The sequence below is a fragment of the Megascapheus bottae genome, chromosome 23 (assembly GCF_031878675.1).
Source record: "Megascapheus bottae isolate mThoBot1 chromosome 23, mThoBot2.hap1, whole genome shotgun sequence".
NCBI lineage: Eukaryota > Metazoa > Chordata > Mammalia > Rodentia > Geomyidae > Megascapheus > Megascapheus bottae.
In genome coordinates, this window is record NC_143531.1 from 11,968,890 (window position 1) to 11,988,966 (window position 20,077).

Below are 20,077 nucleotides of genomic sequence, written 5' to 3' on the forward strand. Positions count from 1 at the left end.
AATAATGACTAGGGTCTCAATAGTTCATAGATACAAAAATAACTAAAAATTTTAAAATTATTTCAAAGCACGGATCAATAAATGCATTTATACTAATTATAATCTAGAGTAGACAAAAGATATTCATATCTTTATTCAGAATACAGACAAATTGCACTGGATTATACTTTCCATTTGAGGGATGGATCTCATCAACCTAATGGTAGGGAGAAGCTTCTGACGAAGAGGAGAGTTGTCCGGGAATTTTTGGATATAAAGTATAATAGCTAGATTTTCCTTCTGAGCTGAAGTTAAAAACAAGATCTCAGCTCTCAACTACCACCACCCTGCCACCTAAATTGCCCCCTCCTGTAGATTTACATGGGTTACAGAAAACTGAACAATATGGAGATGAAATAGTACAGATTTGTTTACACAAAACAAAGTGGCTCATGTTTGTTATCTTAGCTACTTAGGAGTCTGAGATCTGAGGATCACAGTTTGAAGCCAGACCAAGCAGAAAAATCTTTGAGATTCTGATCTCCAATTAACAAAAAAGTTAATTAGAGCTGTGGCTCAAGTGGTAAGGCACCAGTGTTGATAGTACACAGTGATAGTACACAGGCTCTGAGCTGAAGCCCCAAGACCTCCTTTCCCCATTGGCACAGTCAACAATCCTGATTGTGGCCGTCAATCCATCTTTCCTGGTTCATGCTGAAAATGAATCTAGAAAGGCTGCCATGCAGGGAGGACAGCAGCAACAACCAGGTAATGGAAGTAAAGAACTCTGATTCTTCATCTGCCCCTTTCATCTAATTTCAGCTTCGCAGTTTAAAAAATCCGGCTTTTTACCATAGCGAACATTTGGAACCAACCCAGATGCCCTTCAGTTGATGAGTGGATCAACGAGATTTATACACAATGGAATTCTATGCTGCTGTCAGAAAGAACGACATGGCCCCGTTTATAAGGAAATGGAAAGACTTAGAAAAGATCATATTAAGTAAAGTAAGCCAGACTCAAAGGAACATAGGCTCAATGGTTTCCCTCATTTGTCATAATCAATAGAAACCTTGGGCTTTCCTAGCAGAGATTTACAATAGAGCAAAACATAGATACATAAGGCCATATAGGATGTCGCTAAATGAAAGGACCTCCAGGACGTAGAAACAAAAGCCATATAATGAGTGACTGTTGTCCTTAATGTCCTATGTTATCTCTCATCTCTTTTGCTGTCCCTTGGTTATCTCATATTGTTATAGTATTTTACCTGTTATCTGATACACTGTATAAATGTTTATTTGGTTATTTGAAATAGGATAGGGCAGGGGGGGGAACAAGATGAGGGGCGGGGATGGGGAGAGGAAAATGGGGACCAAAACATGAGAAAGGGTAGCAATGTTTGTGAAGTAATGCACCTTCTATATGGTAAATATAATGTAACCCTTCTATTAATTACAATAAAAATACACGAAAAAAATTTGGCTTACCTATATTTTCAGGAATAGCTGGAAAAAATCTCATGGCACAAGTTCTGGATGCATTTTCCACTTTTGGTCACAGAGTGCCTTTTATTTGCACCACTGTGCTAGATAATGTCATGCTTACATCAGCCCCCAAAGAATGGATTACGTCTCTATATTAGAAGTGAGGAAGCTAAGGCCTGTAGACATTAAGAGCTTGCTTGCAATAAAACAGCTAGCGAGAAGCAGAACTTCAAAGCATGATCCCAAGTATTAAGTACATCAGGGGCTGCTCCATAAAATAAAATAAAAATAAGCCCTTATTGAGGTTTTGAACAAAGAAAAGTTAGACAATTCTATTTCAGTAAGTTTCTACTTTGATTCACATTTCTTCTCCTATATGCAAAGGAATGAGTTTCTTTCCCTATTTAAACAAATTTAAGCTACTTATGAAGTGAATTTTAAGTCCCATAATCCTAATTTCCACTGTCATCAAATGCATAGCAGATATAACAGGAAAATAATGAGAAGGGGCAGACCAATAGAACCACTTGAATATGGCAATTAGCATATCCAAAAAGTGATATTTCAAACTGGGAAAGATAAGATTTTTTAGTGATATTAGATTAACCTGATAGCTTTATATAAAATAAAAATTAGTTTTTTCTCATTACATATAGAAAATGTCAAATGAATTAGAGATTTAAAATGCAAACAATAAAACATGGGTGAATTCTTCCATAGTCTAGCAAAGTTGTAAATAATTCCTAAAGATTCTAAAGTTATATAAACATGAAGGGGTAAGGCTAGTAAATTGAAAAAAGGTAAAAGAAAACATCTGGATGAATGTAGAAACAAAAGACAAAGGGTGAACCAATGCAACAGCAATACTCACAAGACACTATGTTGGATCTGAACTTATCCCTCTGACATTACCCTTACAATAAAATGCAATTTTAAAAATAGGAAAAAGAAAATATCTGAGTGGCACATAAACTCCACAGTAAAAAGGTAATTGACAAAATACGAAAATGATTTAAAACTTACAGCATATCAGGAGTTAATATCGCTGGAAAAAGCCCAATAATCTAGAATTACAATATGCAAGAAATATACAAACTAAAACATGTGAAGAATCCTTAGAAGTTGTCCAAGATTGCTCAAAATTAAAGAAAAATGCTATACTACATTAAGATATTATTTATCACCTATTAGTGTGGCAAAATTCTATTTTTTTTCCAAAAAGTACAGAATAAGCCAAAGTAAATCATCATTATTTGAATTTATTCATTGAATACATAACCTTTTAGGTACTTTCTATACGCTAAATACTATTTTCAACATTATGGAATTTCTAGTAAAATAGTAAATTCCAATCTTGTGTAAGAATTTTATGCACGAGGTGCCATGAATGAAATATTAATCAATGTGACACTTTAGACATGACTACAGGAAAGAATATAAAACTATCCACCTTTTTATTGTTATTTTTTTCTTATGTAGCTAATTAAAATTTTAAAAATTGGGTTACTTACCCCAATATTAAACACTCCTGTAAAATACTCCATATTTGCTTGAATGAACCAAATGTTGCTTAAACCTAGTTCATCACTTCTCTTCTTAGCACGAATTAATGATAATTCCTTGTTTTCTATTAATGTAACCTAGATTATACCCAGTAAGAAATAGTAAATTCAGTAACATAATTCAAGTGTTAAGGTAAAACATTACCATTCTATTTCATAAGCCTTAATAATGTTGAACATTAGCCTATATCAGGACCTATACCAGATTAACTGATACAAAACAAACAAGACCTTGAACTGTTTTTCAAGCAAATAGGACAGTGATATAAGTGAAAGCAATGATACAATAGTGTTGAAGTGCTTAGTGGAAGACAGCGTGAGGGGGAGATACTCAGACTTGATGACTAAGGAAGGTTTTCATTAGAAAATGGGGCTTGCAAACTAAACACATTTATTTGACCTGAGTAGGTGAAAGATTAGTAGGAGTTAAAGGGCTGAGAGTTTGGCCTAGTTAGTAGAGTGCTTGCCTAGTATGCACAAAGACCTGGGTTTGTTTCCTTGGTACCACCTACATAGAAAAGCTGGAAGTAGTGCTGTGGCTCAAGTGGTAGAGCACTAGCCTGGAGGAAAGTCCAAGTACAATGCTCAGGTCCTGAGATCAAGCCCAGCACCAGAAAAAAAAAAAAAAAGATTAGTAGTTAAAGGAGGAAGAATAGGCCAGTCTTGGGTAGCTGAAACTGTGTAGCTAAAAATGTTTCCTTGTATCTCATCTCTTATTCATCCTTACCTGGCATGATGGCAGCATATGAGCAAGAACAATTCCAACATGACCCTGAAAAAGAATCAAATTAAATGTAATCCACATAGATTTTGCTCATCCCATGATAATAATCATATCAAATAAAAACAATGACCTTGAATGTAATATAGAAAAGGTATCCAGTTTTGGAAAGGCTAAAAAAGATAAAAGTAAATATATAATACCCCACCACTGCAGAAGTCCACAATTCTGTCACCAGGTTTAGCCTGATTCATCACCACATAAACAAGGTTGTTTAATTGCTGCTGCTTCCTCAAAGCTCTATCAGTAGACATTTTGCCTACAAAAGACAAGAGATAAAGAGAAAATTACACATGGTGAGACAGTAGGTAGATATGGTTAGAATACATCACTAGGACAGAGGAGAATGGGTGAATACATGCTTATGTGTATACATATAAAGAGTGAATCTGTGGAGCCCACAGATCCTATTTTTTTTCCTATTAATCATATTTTTTTCTGATTATACTTTCATTGCTATCTTATTTTTCTCAAAAGAGTAGAAGCTATAACTGAAAACATAAAGTTCAGAGCCATAAAGTATTAGAGAAATTTTGGCAGGATGGAAAAAAGTCACAATAATCATCTGACCTCTTAATTCCTCTTAGAGAGCTATAAGAAGAGCTATACTATATGTGTATAAATCACTTAATATACTTAGAAAAAGATTCATAGTAAATAAAATTTTTACTATTTAAGTGACGCATCCTTGAATCCTTAATTCTCCTGTTGGACATGTAAGAATGTTGACATATAGGTGTCACACTATCTGAATCATATCAATGGTTACTTATTTAGCAATTTTTTTCCTGCTTTGTAGCTTCCTTTCTGTATGAGTCAGACATAGAAATTTAAATGCAATTAGAGATTAAAGATAGGCTCTTTCCAAGTATGAAATGCCTTGGGCCCAATAGCATGAAAACATCTCAATTTCCCTTTCAAAAGCCACTAACTAGCAGCACCCACAAAAATATCTTCAGAAGGGTGAATGATACTATTTGTTTTTACAATCAAGAACATTCTTTATAGGAATGGTTTGCCTAAAAAATATGTGAAGATATCAAGTTTTCCTTGCTCTATGCTAGTAGAAAATAGTAAGTTATTTTTTCCTTTTTTTTCCTTTCTTGTAACAGTAAATTAGTTAAGAACTTTTTCTTGGGAAAAATAGAAAGCATGATTTCCTAATTCAGAAGTAACATACAATTGAATATATTTGTATTTGGTTATTTGAAATTGGATAGGGAAGGGGGGAAAACAAGATGAGGAGTGGGGGTAGGGGGAAGGAAATGGGGACCCCAAGACATGAGAAACGGTATCAATGTATGTGAATTAATGCACCTTCTATCTGGCGAATATAATGTAACCCTTCTATTAATTACAATAAAAAATATATGAAAAAAGAAGTAACATACACACATATGTATATGTATATAAATATACATAATATAAATATTTATACATTATATCCATAAATTTAACTTCCAGGTCAGAATGAATTTTTTTTTTTTTTTTTTGCCAGTCCTGGGCTTGCGCTCAGGGCCTGAGCACTGTCCGTGGACTTTCTCAAGGCTAGAGCTCTACCACTTGAGCCTCAGCACCACTTCCGGCTTTTTTCTATGTTTGTGGTGCTGAGGAATTGAACCCGGGTCTTTGTGCATGCTAGGCAAGCACTATATACCACTAGGCCAAACTCCCCGCCCAAGAATGAAAATGTTTTAAGTACCTTTTTTTGTTAGTGAATCTTTTTTGTTGTTAGTGAAGAGTTTGTAAGTCAATAATAGTCTAGTGACTGCATTTGTAAGACAAACTGATACAGCTTTTTAAAGAATAATTTTAGCTTGGTGTGGTGTATGTGCTTGTAACACCAGTACTCAGCAGATAGAGCCAAGAAGGATTGATTCCGGGTCATTTTTATCTACTAATACAATAGTAATAAACTTAAATCAGGAATAAGTGAAAGGTCCTGTAATGCCATCCTTATGGATATTTACCTAAGAGATTTTACTGACAATTTTCAAAAAACAGCTTAATTTTAAATATTTTACAATAAATCTACAGCAAATGCATGTGTACTTCCCAGTTAGTTTTTGTTGCTCTATCAGGATAACTACAGAGGGGTTATGTGCAAACAGATGAAGTCCATTTGTTACACAATTTTAGAAGTTTAAAATTCAACCAGCAGAGTGGTTGTTGTGAGCACTGACACGTGTAGGAAAAATAAATCACATGACAAAGCAGGAAGCTCAAGAGAGACTCAGGGATCCAGATCAGGCTTTTGTGATACCTTCTCCACTTGAGAAGTTACTCCAGAAGATTAATATTCCCTTTGTAGGGCAGTGTTCCTTATGACTAAATGACCTTCTGATAGCTTCTACCTCTTCAAGGCTCAATGCTACCTTCCAATAAGTAACAATACCCTTGGAATGAAACCTCTGCCATATGGTAAAGGTTTATGTGTGGGAAACCTTTATACCTTAAACCTAGATTACACTATTAAGTCTATTCAACCCATACGTATTGTTACAGCAATACTAGCTTTCATTTGGAGAAGGATGAAATAAAAACAAGGAAGAGAAGAACAGGTAAGGCTAAAACAGAGAGAAGCAAAAACAAAACAACAAAAAAACCCCATAAAACCAAACTTCACTTAACTGTATTTTAAGGCTCTTAGGGAAGCAAAAATGTTGCTATTAAATGAAGCTAAGATGAATAATTCAGTAGTAGGTACATTTCTGCCTTAGCCTTGATTGTGGATTTCTTAACAGTTCCTAGCCAAATAATTACTCTTGCAGCAGGATAGTTTACTAAATGAAATATAAAATAGAAAATCCTATAACATATTTCTACTCGAAATTTAGAATTATCTATATCCTTAGGTCTGTTTTGGAAACAAATGCTGATGAAGATTTTGGTGGGGGGGGAGCTAAGAATTTCTTTGCATATAAAATGCATGCTGAAATGAAGATTGAAGAGGTACTTTCCAGATTTGTGCTTAAGTGGAGAATATTACATTGCATATAATATTCAGAAAAACGGAGCTGAAAGTATATTAGCCAGAAGCCTAGATGCTTTAAAGAGAAGCTGCCTATAATAAAACATTCCTTCTTCCTACTCCAGTTTTATAAATATAAACTCCTAGAAACAAGAACAAGATTTGGAATACATGCAACAAGGTGAAACAACAGTATTTTGGAATATGGTATTCATTTAAAAAATAAAATCCTACTTTCTGCTCTTTGGGATTTTTAAAAAATTGTCTTTAAGTAAGTGCATGAAGGAATTGCCATTCAGTGATGCAGCATATGACCAGAATACTTCTTGATCATTGTTACTCCTTTCAACATTCTCACCCTATTTTCTATTTTTATTCGACATCCTTGTATATAAAACATCATTTACAAGCATTAAATTACTATCTACTTTTAGCTTGACTAAAATGATGGTTCTTTTGGCAATGGGAAAATAAACCTAAGAAAAGAATGTCTTAATACAAATAATGCCATTTTCTGAGTTGTAGTCTTGGAGTCTTCAATTTGGGAGTTATTTGATTATTTTTGACGATATGGTGTTTGCATTGCCATAAGTACGTAGCAGGACATCCTATTTTTAAGTTAAGGAGGATCCATGGTAAGGCAGTATTTTGGGTTGATTCAAAGTAACAAAACTAGAATGAAAATTGTGCAGGTGTGAAACTAAGATGGTCTAATAACTTACATCCCAAAATTGGGCAGATCTTCATTTTTTTGTTTTTTAACCTGAACTTACATACAAAGTACATTGCATGTTGTAACTTGTAAAGAGGAAATATATGTAGTATACATAGAAACAGAAAAAGATTAAAACTAATGGTTTAGAGATTTGCAAAACATTTTTGCTTGAAATTTTTATAAAATCAAGAGGTTTGCAAAGGCAAATTTCTCAAAAAGAAAACTGTATAGACAAGGAAGCAATAATTAGGATCTCTGACAGGTGAAAGAGAAGGTGACAACTATAAATTTTAATGTTTTCAAAAATGGCCTGATTGGTAGCAGTAAGAACAGAAAGTTGACAAAAAAAAATCTTTGATTGGGTAATAACAGGGTAATTAACAGTAACATCCAGGTTCCATCCCCAGAGTAGCATGATTTTCCTGCTTAGAAAAGAGTAGGTGCTAAGGCACCTCTTTATGCATCTAGTCCATTTCCTTCAAAGGAAGAAAACATAATCGCTGTCCTAAAGGAGCCTTCAGGGTATCTATGAAAATGTATGTGTGTTAACTCTGGGCAAAAAAGTAATCATGCTGAAGATGAATTAATTGCTTGACACATTAGAGAAGAACTTCAGAGACTTGGAATCTTTTAGATGATTATTTTAAGAATAACAGAAATTTATCAGACACAAAAGGCTAGGGAAGGCACGCTAAGAACAGTCAGGTTTTTAGAGGAAAACTATAACACATTTGTGTTGGGAAAAAAAAGATCATGGGGAGGTGGTAGAATTTCAAATAGACATGTAAATATAAACAGGTCCAGTTGAGAAAAGGTTATGCTTATTATTTTGCCTCTTCACATTCTAAAGAAATGTATCCTTGCTTTAATATTTAATGTCAAGTGCTCAGAGGTCCTTTGAGACTAGTTCTATCTGAATTGATCATATCATTATATTATTACATACTAAATACATTCTTTTTTTCCCCCAGTGGGAAGGTTGTTTAATTGTACTCGTATTAATACTTCCTCCATGGTGGGAGGGTGAACATCAGCAAAAAATCTATTATTAGATTAATTATAATAAAAGTATATGAAAAAAATCTATCATTAGAGATTCTTACATAGAAGCTGAAGTAAAGATGTGAGCTGATGGCTCATGCCTGTAATCTTAGCTACTCAGGAGGCTCAGATCTAAGAATCGTGGTTTGAAGCCAGCCCAGCAAAAAAGCCCCCATGAGATTCTTTTTATTTTTGATTGTCAGGGTAATATATAGAGGAGTTACCGTTCCCCATGAGATTCTTATTTTCAATTAACCTCTCAAAAACTGGATGTGGAGCTGTGGTTCAAAATGCTGAGCGCTAGCTTTCAGCAAAAGCTCAGGGACAGTGTTGAAGCACTGAGTTAAAAAGGCCCTCAACTGACAAAGAAGGAAGGAAGGAAGGAAGGAAGGAAGGAAGGAAGGAAGGAAGGAAGGAAGGAAGGAAGGAAGGAAGGAAGGAAGGGGAAAAATACTGGCCTGAATCATGTTTATTCTAGATTATATATGTCTTCAGATAAGCTTATTCATAAAATTCTCTGGTACACTCAATCTTAATTGATGCTGTCATTAAGTTATACAATTAGGAAAATAGAATTAAATCGAGTAAATTATTTTGAAACTTGGTTCATGAAATCTCTTAGACTTCTTGGAATTTCCATCTTCTCCTAAAGTGCTCTGGTCACAAGCACTGTCTCTGCCATAGCTAACCACTGAGTATACCTTAATTGACATAGTCCTAAAGTCTTTTTCAATGCTATGCAATGAAGTACCTCTCGCTGGCTCAAACACTTTAACTGCTTCTTTCTTCCTTATGTGAAGGAAAATCCTGACTTCTTGGCAAGAAAATAAAGTCTTTAGTGACCTAAGCCTGATTAATTAATTAGCTGACCTATTGGGTTACATCCTCAATGTTTCAGCCACAGGAAAGAAGCAAAAATAGATTGGGATGATCTTTAAGGTTGTAGTACTGACGATGCTAACTAAAAATAGCATGTACCTCTCACTCTTCCATATCCAAGTGCAGCATATTTTGAAAAGCCTATAGCCAAAAATGTTTATGCAAGATGGTAGGTTGAGGGACACAAGTTAAAGTATAATCACATTATTTACCAAGTCAAAGTGTTTGCTTTGTTTATAAAGGAGTGAAGGGTGGAAATTTAAGACCTTTATATTTTTGCTATTTTTTCCAAGGATGAATAAAGTATTTTGATCTTAGAGTATCAAAACCCAGAGTTTAATTGAATACATATATTTTCATTTCATTCAAATATGGCATATACCACACAAAATAAACATAACTTTCCTCTGGTATTTTGGTTAAAAAATCCACAGTATCTTCCAACTTACCACAAGACCACACTGAAATGCTTTTACAACTAAAAAGTTAACTGGAGAAACGTTTCTTCTTTTTCAGACTCTTCAGTTAACAACCAGGAAGGTATTTTAATAGTTTCATTAACTTTGGGACCACTCAAATAATTCTTGGTTACCTTCCAATTTGGTGTATTTCACTTTAAGTAGGTTAAAAAGTAGGTGCTCTCTTACTCTCAAATGGAAAAGGGTCAAATTTCCCAGTCAAGTGACTACAAAAATAAGGGTGTGCATAAGATTCTAATTTTTAGTATGATCATATACATAGGTTTTCATCTTGCATTTTGTTTCAAAAATGAAAACTAAATGTCTCTACTGACATAGCCTTACGTTATTTGATAATACTAATGCTATATTGATTATAATATTCCCTTTGACTGGTGGTATTTATGTCTGTTCTTCCTGATTCTGAGTTCCATGACTGCTTGGCCTACTTAACAAAGGAACAACCTCGTGCCCCTTTTCAGTTGATTCAACCTCTAATCTTTTTAAGATGCCTTTTCTTGAAACACATTTTTAAGAAGTCAATCTTCTACATGCTGATGGTGTATAATGAACAGTCAAGCTTCCCACCAGAATTGTGAATAAACGGCACTAAATTTTGTAGTACTTACAAAATAGAGTAGTGTTCTAACATTGGCATTGTGAAGATTATTACCAGTGAGCAGTATTTGTTAAGGAGCATCTATGTATACAGAAAACAACACTGGTATTATATATAACAATAACTATCATGGAATTAACACTCCAAAGCAGTATAAACCTCAATTTTACACTTGGGTCCAACTGCAAAGAATGTTGAGCAACTTACAGCAGAGGAAAGTAGACAGAAAAAAACTTAAAGCATTACCCCAAGTAAAGGTATGTGGTGAAGTACTGGAGTTGAAGCATATATCTACAAATAGTTCAGATTTAGTTTTTACAAAAAAAAAGACTATTCAAGATTTGTTTTGTGATTATTGTATGTCAACAGCAAGTGCTTCTTCAGGCCACAACCAGAGTTCAAAAAAATGCTACTTTTGTGCCCACATAAGTTTTTATTTACATAAAAAATACTCAAATTCTTATGAGAACTTGAGGAAAATGGTTTGTATTTAACATTTCTTGACATTCAAAGCAAAAATGCAATATAAACATACTGTTCCCTAAAAATCTATCCTATGATGCTAGGAACAGAGACATAGAAATATCTGAATATTTATGAGTAACACCCACAAGTCTGCATACCCACAGAGCAGGCATAGGATTTCCTCCTATTCCTCCTATTTCCTTTAAAACTGGGAATCGTATCTTGGAGGCTTCTAAGCCTTGCTAAATCCAAATTTGAGGTCCTCTGTATTTCTTCCCATTACTTAAATCCCACATATATGATACACAGAGAAACCAAATAAACAGAATATAAAACACCAGGAAGATGGTGGTTAGCCAAGATGTTTCCATCAGCTTTTATCAGTTTAATCTTATAAACATTCAATTTGATTTTACTTTCAAGTTAGAATAAAAAATTTCAGAACTTTATCCCTTCACTAGTCAATATAAAACAAGTAGACTTCCTAGAGGATTATGTAGGACAGTAAAATAAACACTATTATGCTGATGGTCTTTAAAATGCATAAATGGATGATTTAGAAAAAGACCTTGTGTTTCATTTATAGAAATAACACTAGGTTAGCATACAAGAATTTTGGTTGCCTTTTAGGGAATCATATCAAAACACTGAGAATAACATACTGGATTAGAACAAAAAGAGAAATTATAAATAACCAATTGATTTATATAATAGCACTATTTATTTTCTACATGATAGTATAAAAATTGTAAATACTTGTCAAGAAGAAAGAAGAACAGCTACAAGAGTAAGGCTTTCATTGGAAATGGAAGAAAAACCTCATTTCTTTCCATTATTAATGAAGGATTAAAAGAATTCAACAACTAATTCAACCAAAATTTATTGGGCTGGGCATGGTCGTATGGACTGGCTATACAGTAGATTCTGCTGCTACAGAGTATATATTCCAATGGGAATGGACCCATGATATACACAAAGCAGATACACATACACTGTAACAAAAAGAAAAATTAAAGAGGGACCAAGGGGAAAGAAGTAGATTTTCTTTTAGACAAGAAAGAGTATGTCTTGAAAAGGTAACATTAAAGCTATAAAAGAAGTGAGGAAGAAATTTACATGGATTATCTGTGAAAACTTTTGCTGACAAAAGGAGCAACAAGAATATTTTAATAGAAGATCAGCAGAAGAGAAGAAAGCCAACAATCCAAGGGTCAGATTATGCAAATCTTTTAAACTGTGTAGAATTGTTTCATTTTACTTTGTTTTGGGGAGGGGCGGGGCAGAGACTAGAGCTTGAACTCAGGGCCTGGGCATTGTACCTGAGCTTTTTGTTTGCTCCAGGATAGCAGTCTACCACTTAAACCACAGCTCCACTTATAGCCTTTTGATGATTATCTGGAGATCAGTCTCACAGACTTTTCCTGCTGGACTAGCTTCAAACCATGATCTTTAGATCTGAGCCTCTTGAAGTACCCAGATGGATTTTACTTTAAGTTAGAAAGATTTGGGAGGCATTATGTGATGTACAATTTAAAAAGATCTCTGTAGGCAAGCAGAGTAGAAGCAAGAATCTAATTAATTAAGATACTACAATCAACTCCAGATAGACTAGATGCTTAGACTAAATATACCACAATGGAGGAGTAAGGAATGATTTGATGAAACATGCATTTTGAAAATACAGCTGACAGAATTTACTAATGGATTAGATATGGGGAGTAAACAAAGAGAAGATTTATGCTGACTTCAGTTTTGAGCCTAAGCAAATTGCCATATTCTGAGTTGTAGGAGAGATTAAAAGAATAATCCCTGAGATTTTTTTCAACTTTAAGAGATTCAAGAGCTCAAGAAGAACCAGAAAAGGGAGACTGATAAGGAGTCAATTCTACTGGTTTCTCAGAAACCATTTCTCAAGAAAGAGAATTAAAAATCTGTCAAATGCAGTTGATAGACCAAACAAAGTAAGAAGTAAGACCTGTCTAGTAGAGTCAGTAGAAGGAAGTCACTGGTAACCTTATCCACTGAACAAAAGCCTAATCATAACGGGTTTCAGGAAAATAGGCAGGGTGCCTGAAATCCTAGCTATTCCAGAGGCTGAGATCTAGTATCATAGTACAAGGCTAACCCAAGCAGAAGAACCTTTAAAACTCTTCTAGTCAAATTTAGTTATTTTATAGACAATAAAATTAGAGATGTGAATATGTCTTATAATAGATAAGCTGAGAGTAAGAAAAATAATGAACATGAGTTTAGCTGGCCAAATATAAATTATATGTTCACTTTCCATTGAATAGGCATTATCCTCCCAGTAGCACCGTTATTTCAGTGTATGGGGAGGATATTACATTTGTACTGAAGTTGTCAAGCTGGTCTTATTTTAAGAGGTTCTCAATGAGACTAAAAACTTTTGAACCTCATCCTGCTCTATGATGACTACTTTTTTTGTCCCTACTATGTTTTCAAATGTGTTTATTGACTTAACACTTCAGTTAATGTGGAGACTATTAGGATCATAGTGCAGATGATATCTAACACTAAGGAAAAGGAGAGGCAAGTGAAGAAAGAACACAGGAAGAAAGTGGTGCAGTAAAGCTTATGTAAAAATCAGCCTCTTTCTGCATTCAACGTTAAACATCAGATGAATCAAACTGGACTCAATGCTGACTGATAATCAAAACTTTCTAATAGATGTAATGGGAAAATTTTTAAGAAATCAATGTTTAATACATCTGTGAACAATTGGAGCTTACATATGGGAAAGCAAGGAAAAGGCGGCATAGAATAGGTCTAAACTAAGAATTCATGAATTCTCACACAAATGGGAGGAGCCTAAAGAAACAAAACTCACTACTTCATTTAATCCCTTCTTAACCCATTTTTATTCAGCACTAAAAAGGACATTGTTTAATTTGAGTATTAGCTTTTAAGTAGATTAGTTTCCAGGAAAAGTAAAGCATTTTGCATATAAAGAGGACTCTGAATTGAAGGCATCCAGAGATCAACACCCCCCTCCCAAACTAAACCCAATCAAAATCCAACTGCAGAATCCAACCATCTATTCCCTTTCCAAACTACTGGTCATTAAAAATCACTGTGTAAGAAAAAAACATTGCTCAAAAATATGTTTCAGGGTTTTTGACTTAGAGATTTGTTTGACCAATGGGGAGCTGACAGAAATGAACAGATAGTTTTTCTTCCTCATTAATGTTAATTTGTAATTATGGTGAAATAATGAAATTGAAATGAAAAGATAGTGAAGAAATACATAAAACTTCCTAAATCTTCACAGTTTTCCTATGAGATTTCTGACTTGATTTCAACATTGTAGAAAAACTTGTCCATTCTCTTATTAATATAATTTGGAATGTTTCATTTTTTCCTATTATAAACAACCCAAAATGTCCTTTATGATTTTGAAGTTTCTCGTCAGTTATATAATTCTTGGTCTTCCCAAGAAAACTGAATCTAATCTAATCTTTCCCTACTAACTTTAAGCCATATTTATGAATATCAATTATATAATATGGTATTATAACAATACTCTCAGAGGTTATAAAACCATGCATTTTAATTTATATTAGAATGAATATATTTGTTCTGCTTTTTAAATAGCTCTTCTCTGTTATCACTTGTTCTGGTGCTACAGGTTCTTAAAATTTTCAAATTTATCATTCTCTATTTTCAATTTCTGCTATATAGACGAGGAAACCAGCCAGTGCAATTGAGAATACCAAGGAGAAGAAAAAACAGATTATGATTGAAAGAAAGAATGAAAATTTTCCTACAGAAATGTGTGCTGCCAGTGGATGAAACAGAATGATATTAAGAAAGGAACATAGGTTTTGCATTTCACATCTAGTTCTGGCACTCATTGGCCATCTGAACTAGTAAATTTACTAAATTTTCTGAATATTTATTCTCTCATCAGCAATCATACTTGATATGACTATTATGAGAAATAAAAAACACTACAGCATAGTCCCAGCCAAACCACTGACCCTCAGTAAATGAAAATATTCTACCTATTTTACTCACTTCCCTTTGGAGGAAGATGGATGTTGCACAATTGCTTCAAGATACCACTGACTTCAAAATATGAAGATGGTAAAGAAAAGAGCAGTATAAGTGAAAACTAATATTGTCTTGAAGAAGGTAAACTAGGTGGAAGATGGATAGAAATTACATTAGAGAATAACTCACATGCTATGGAAAATTCAATGAAAACAAACTATTGCCTTTGAATTATCACCCTTCCCACAAACGCACTTAAATAGACAGAGGTTCTGACATCAGTATTAAGGCATCAAGGAAGGTTACCAGGTTATCTACATATTCAGAAAGAAAAGTTTGGTCTTAGAATTACATGGCACAATGGAGAATATTTAAAGAGATGACTGTGATGAATAATTTCTAAGGTAGCTACATTTACAGATGAAGGCAAAAGAATGACTATCAAACAAACAAAGATGACAAAGGTACAGCCCCTACTAGAGAATATAAATGAAAGAGCGAAGTGTGTAACCAAATACTGTTACTATATAGCATTACAGTACATTAATCTTCTCTGTACCCAGACTTACTTTAGAATTCATTTATTTCTAACATATGGTGCATTAATACAAGAATGTTTATTCCAATCATTGACACATTTCAAATGAGGGATAAAAGGCACCACTGGAGGCTCACACCTATTATCCTAGACATTCAAGCTGAGATCTGAGGATCACAGTTCAAAGCCAGCCTGGTCGGTAAAATCCCTGAGATTTTTATATCTCATTAATCACCTGGAAAACCAGAAGTGGAGCTGTGCTTCAGTATCTGAGTACTAGTCTTGAGTGAGCAAGCGAGAGAGCGAGAGGGAGAGAGAACGAGAGAGCGAGAAGGAGAGAGAGAGAAATAAAGAAAAAAGTTAAAAAAAAAAAGCACAAAACACGTTGTAGTAACACACACACACACACACACACACACACACACACACACACACACACACAGAGTAGCTTTTTGTTGGCATACCCTCCTCAATCCTTCTCAATGCCTAAATCAATCTTTTTGAGGCAATAAAGCTTTTCCTGCCCAGGAAGGAATAGAGTCAGTACAGGGGCTATAAGAACCTTTTGGAAGCCAATTCTCTACACACATAAAAATAGACCCTTTAGTCCAAACTAAATACAGTCAACTGAATTGCTCCTGAGCCAGTTCCAAAATGTACTTGTATTTAGATTTATAGGCTTTTAAAAGTGTGGCTAATCAATATATGCCTATGGTTATTATTTATGACCTTATTTATGACCAAAACTAAGGAGTTAGGAATAAGAAAATGGTATCAATTTAGCAAATTCAGGAAGAGAGAAAACTAAGCACAAAAAGAAAATAGCAATAATAGTAATTTAAAAAAAACAACAGCCTAAATGAGACCCACCATGATAAACATTTTATTTGGCTATGAAAAGATATGGATGCTAGCCAGGCGCAGTGGCTCACACCTGTAATCCTAGCTACTCAGGAGGCTGAGATCTGAGGATCAAGGTTTAAGGCCAGCCTGGGCACAAAGGGACCTGAGACTCTTATTTCCAATTAACCTGTAGAAAATGGGAAGTGAGGCTTGGCTCAAGGGAAGGGCTGTAGCCTTGAGCTGAAATGCTCAGGTACAATGCCCAGGCCGAGTTCAAGCCCCATGACCCACAATTAAAAAAAAAAAGATATAGATGCTTATGTTAATAATTATCAGCTAAAATAAAATAGGCAAAATGACCATAAAAAGAAGATTAAATGTTAACTACAAACAAAAGAATTCAAAGCTAAAATAATTACATAGTACAATCATGAAAGCTAGATTCTATGGGAATGAGACAAGTGAATCTTATGACAGAAAAAGAATATCAAAATACATAAAACAGGGGCCGGGAGTTTGGCCTAGTGGTAGAGTGCTTGCCTAGCATGCACAAAGACCAGGATTCGATTCCTTGGTACCACATACATAGAAAAAAGCCAGAAGTGGTGATGTGGCTCAAGTGCTAGAGCTGCAGCTTTGAGAAAACGCAAGGACAGTGGGCCCTGACCCCAAGCCCAGGACTGGCAAAAAAAAAAAAAAAAAGCAAAAAGACAAGATACAGATAAGTTAAAGTGGGAAGCTACAAAACAAATTTACAACTTTATAAAAAGACTAAGTGGTTAACAAATTGTCCTAGGTGTGTGTGTGTGTGTGTGTGTGTGTATACAACTGACAAGTACTGAGAAAAGAACACAACTTCCAAAAGAATATGAAAGGAAAGTTTTCCTACTCTGTTTTCTCCAGTTATTGATAGGAGAATAAGTTTCTAAGGCATCTAAGCTATTTTATTTATGTACCACACATGTGTACATAAATAAACTACCATCAAGCATAGACAAAATACTTTAAAACTATAAATATTTAAAAAGTTAATCATAAATCAGGATTACAGATTTTGGTTACAATATGGAAGACATTCAAAATCTGCCATTAAGTTATTACTATAAGATGAAATAAGAAGTTAAGAACACCACATAAGTAAGTACTAGATGGATATACTAATCAGAACTGAACTACACACTATTAAAAAATGAGTGTCACCCCCAGCTGATGTTTCTGGCTTTAAAAAAATCCAACCTAAATGGTGGAAGGGAAATAGGGTACAAAAACATGAGAAGGGATATCAATGTGTGAGAAGCAATGCACCTTCTATCTGGCAAATATAACTGTAACACCTCTATACATCAAAAAAAAAATCCAACTTAATGCTTGCGAAAAGATTTGCTTCTTACTATCAAATGTTCAGGGAAGTAGGTTACTATTGCTGAGCACTGCATAACTCCATAAGGATTGGTTACATTCTATAGTCACATCATTTTTGCAGAGAAAATAATACGTAGAAATGAATTAATACATTTTATTGGCTGGTGGAAAAGAATACACAAAGCATGGAAAAAATGAATTAGATTTTAAATCTCAACTAGTCAAGTAAATAACAGGATCGCTAAGCAAGAAATAAAAAAACTAATGGGTTAGGAAGAAGAGGAAAGGGGAGAGGAAAGTGGATGGTACAGTGACTGATCAAGATGCATTGTATCCATAAGCAAATATGTTAAAATAAAAAACAAAAACAAAAAACTAATACTAGAAAGGCTATTTGCCTTCATCAACTTACATGCTAGATAGATAACATATAGAAAAACAAAATATTTTGTAACTATTAGAAATATGAAAATTTGATGGGATTTAAACTATTTCTTAATTTAAGACAAAAAAAGAAAAAAACAAACATGGTGAAAAACAGAAAAATCTCATTCAACTTCAGAAATGTAAAAGATACCAGCTATTCTATTTCTTTTGAGAATATACTTTGCTGGTAAGGACATGTTTAACCAGAGAAGACAGTTTGTAGGTCCTTCCCTATTGGTTCCTACAACACCCATCATTTTTTTTTTCATCTTTTTTTTTTAAACTGTGACCATAGTTTTGTCTTTTTTTTTAATATCACATAGTTAAGATATCTTTTTAATGTTATATTAATAAGAACCTGAGTATGAAAACAATATTATATAGATTGAGATTAAAATACTTCATGGGATGTTACTTACCTATATATTCCATAAGAGCTACAGAGTACAAACCAAAATAGCTTTTCTGTTAAGTACAGGGTCAAAACAACTCATCTCTTTTTATACCATACATATGTTCTCAAATTCTTTCACAGTACAGTTAATCCTATTAAAACTCAAAATGTGGGGCCGGGAGTTTGGCCTAGTGGTTAAAGTGCTTGCCTAGCATGCATGAAGACCCGGGTTCGATTCCTCGGTACCACATACATAGACAAAAGCCGGAAGTGGTGCTGAGGCTCAAGTGGTAGACCTCTAGCCTTGAGAAAGTCCAAGGACAGTGCTCAGGCCCTGAGCTCAAGCCCACGACTGGCAAAAAAAAAAATAAATAAATAAAACTCAAAATGTTAGCCCTATGTACTATCAGGACTCAGATTTTACAACCTTATAATTTAAAAGACACACCCTACTTACTGAGCCCTTTATTCAACTTCAAAAGAGCACAGCTGGTATAGGAGTGTGGCCCAGTGGTAGAGTGTTTGCCAAGCATGAAGGGAGCCCTAGGATCAATTCCTCAGTACCACATAAACAGAAAAAGCCGGAAGTGGTGCTATGGCTCAATTGGTAAAGTGCCTTGAACACTCTCTGAGAGGTAGTCTTCAGCAAAAGAAGCTCAAGGACAGTATCCAGGCCCTGAGTTCAAGCCCTAGGACTGGCAAAATAAAGGGAGCACAGCTTAGTTTCATTAGGGTGGGCTTCATGCTATACTTATAATTTATGCAGATAAAAACCTATTTAACCCTTTTATTGGGTTGTAGAAAAGAGACAGATTTTGTGAGGGAGGGGGAAGGTGGGTGGGGAGGTAGTACTGGAGGGGAGGAAGAGAAACAAGAAAAACACTGATAATTGAGGAAGAAGCTATGTACTGTAAAGGGCATTTCCTTATTTAGCCATGTGAAAATACAGGTAATAAAATAGGAAGAGTAAATATGAAATAAAAGTTAAAGTTGGAATCCAATTTATTTGCAATTCAATTAAATTAAGACTATTATTAGGGGATTTGTTAGATGAATTTTGTTGTAATCTTTAAGAAAACCCCAAGCAATCATAATATTTCACTTCTAAGTATTTCACAATGCATTTCTAATAGGAAAAGCTTTCTTTTTTCTAAGATGATGATATAATATCCAACATAGTTAACAATAATCTTATTATTTGCTTTAATATTTTGTTTAGAGATTGAGCTTTGTACATTAGCTAGCAGGATAACAAGGAACCCTTACAAAAAGACTTATTACTTAGAGTGCAAAAGACTGCTATCTGTCATAAAGTATTATAGGTTAGGAATATTTCAATTCCAAATAATTGTTAGTAGCTGATTATAGAGGAGAATTGCTGGAGTTAGTCAGCTAATATTTTGTTAAGAATTTCACATCTATATTCATGAGGGTTATTATTACTCTAGTTATTTTTTATGCAATGACCATATAACAGGTTTGTTTGGCATTCTTAGATTTCTGCCAGTTGGACAGGGGGATACAAATATAGGGAAGGGCCACAAAC

General features: G+C 34.3%; 1 protein-coding gene across 1 annotated transcript in view; it reads right to left on the reverse strand.

The window, feature by feature from the left end:
- Positions 1–20,077, reverse strand: part of Gstcd (glutathione S-transferase C-terminal domain containing) — a 55,952-nt gene that overhangs the window by 12,600 nt on the left and 23,275 nt on the right. Inside the window, exons 6-8 of the mRNA XM_090356725.1 lie at positions 3,953–4,068; positions 3,756–3,800; positions 2,978–3,106 (exon numbers count right to left, since the gene is read on the reverse strand). Of these exons, the coding sequence (XP_090212851.1) occupies positions 2,978–3,106; positions 3,756–3,800; positions 3,953–4,068 (290 nt within the window). The remainder of the gene's footprint in view (positions 1–2,977; positions 3,107–3,755; positions 3,801–3,952; positions 4,069–20,077) is intronic.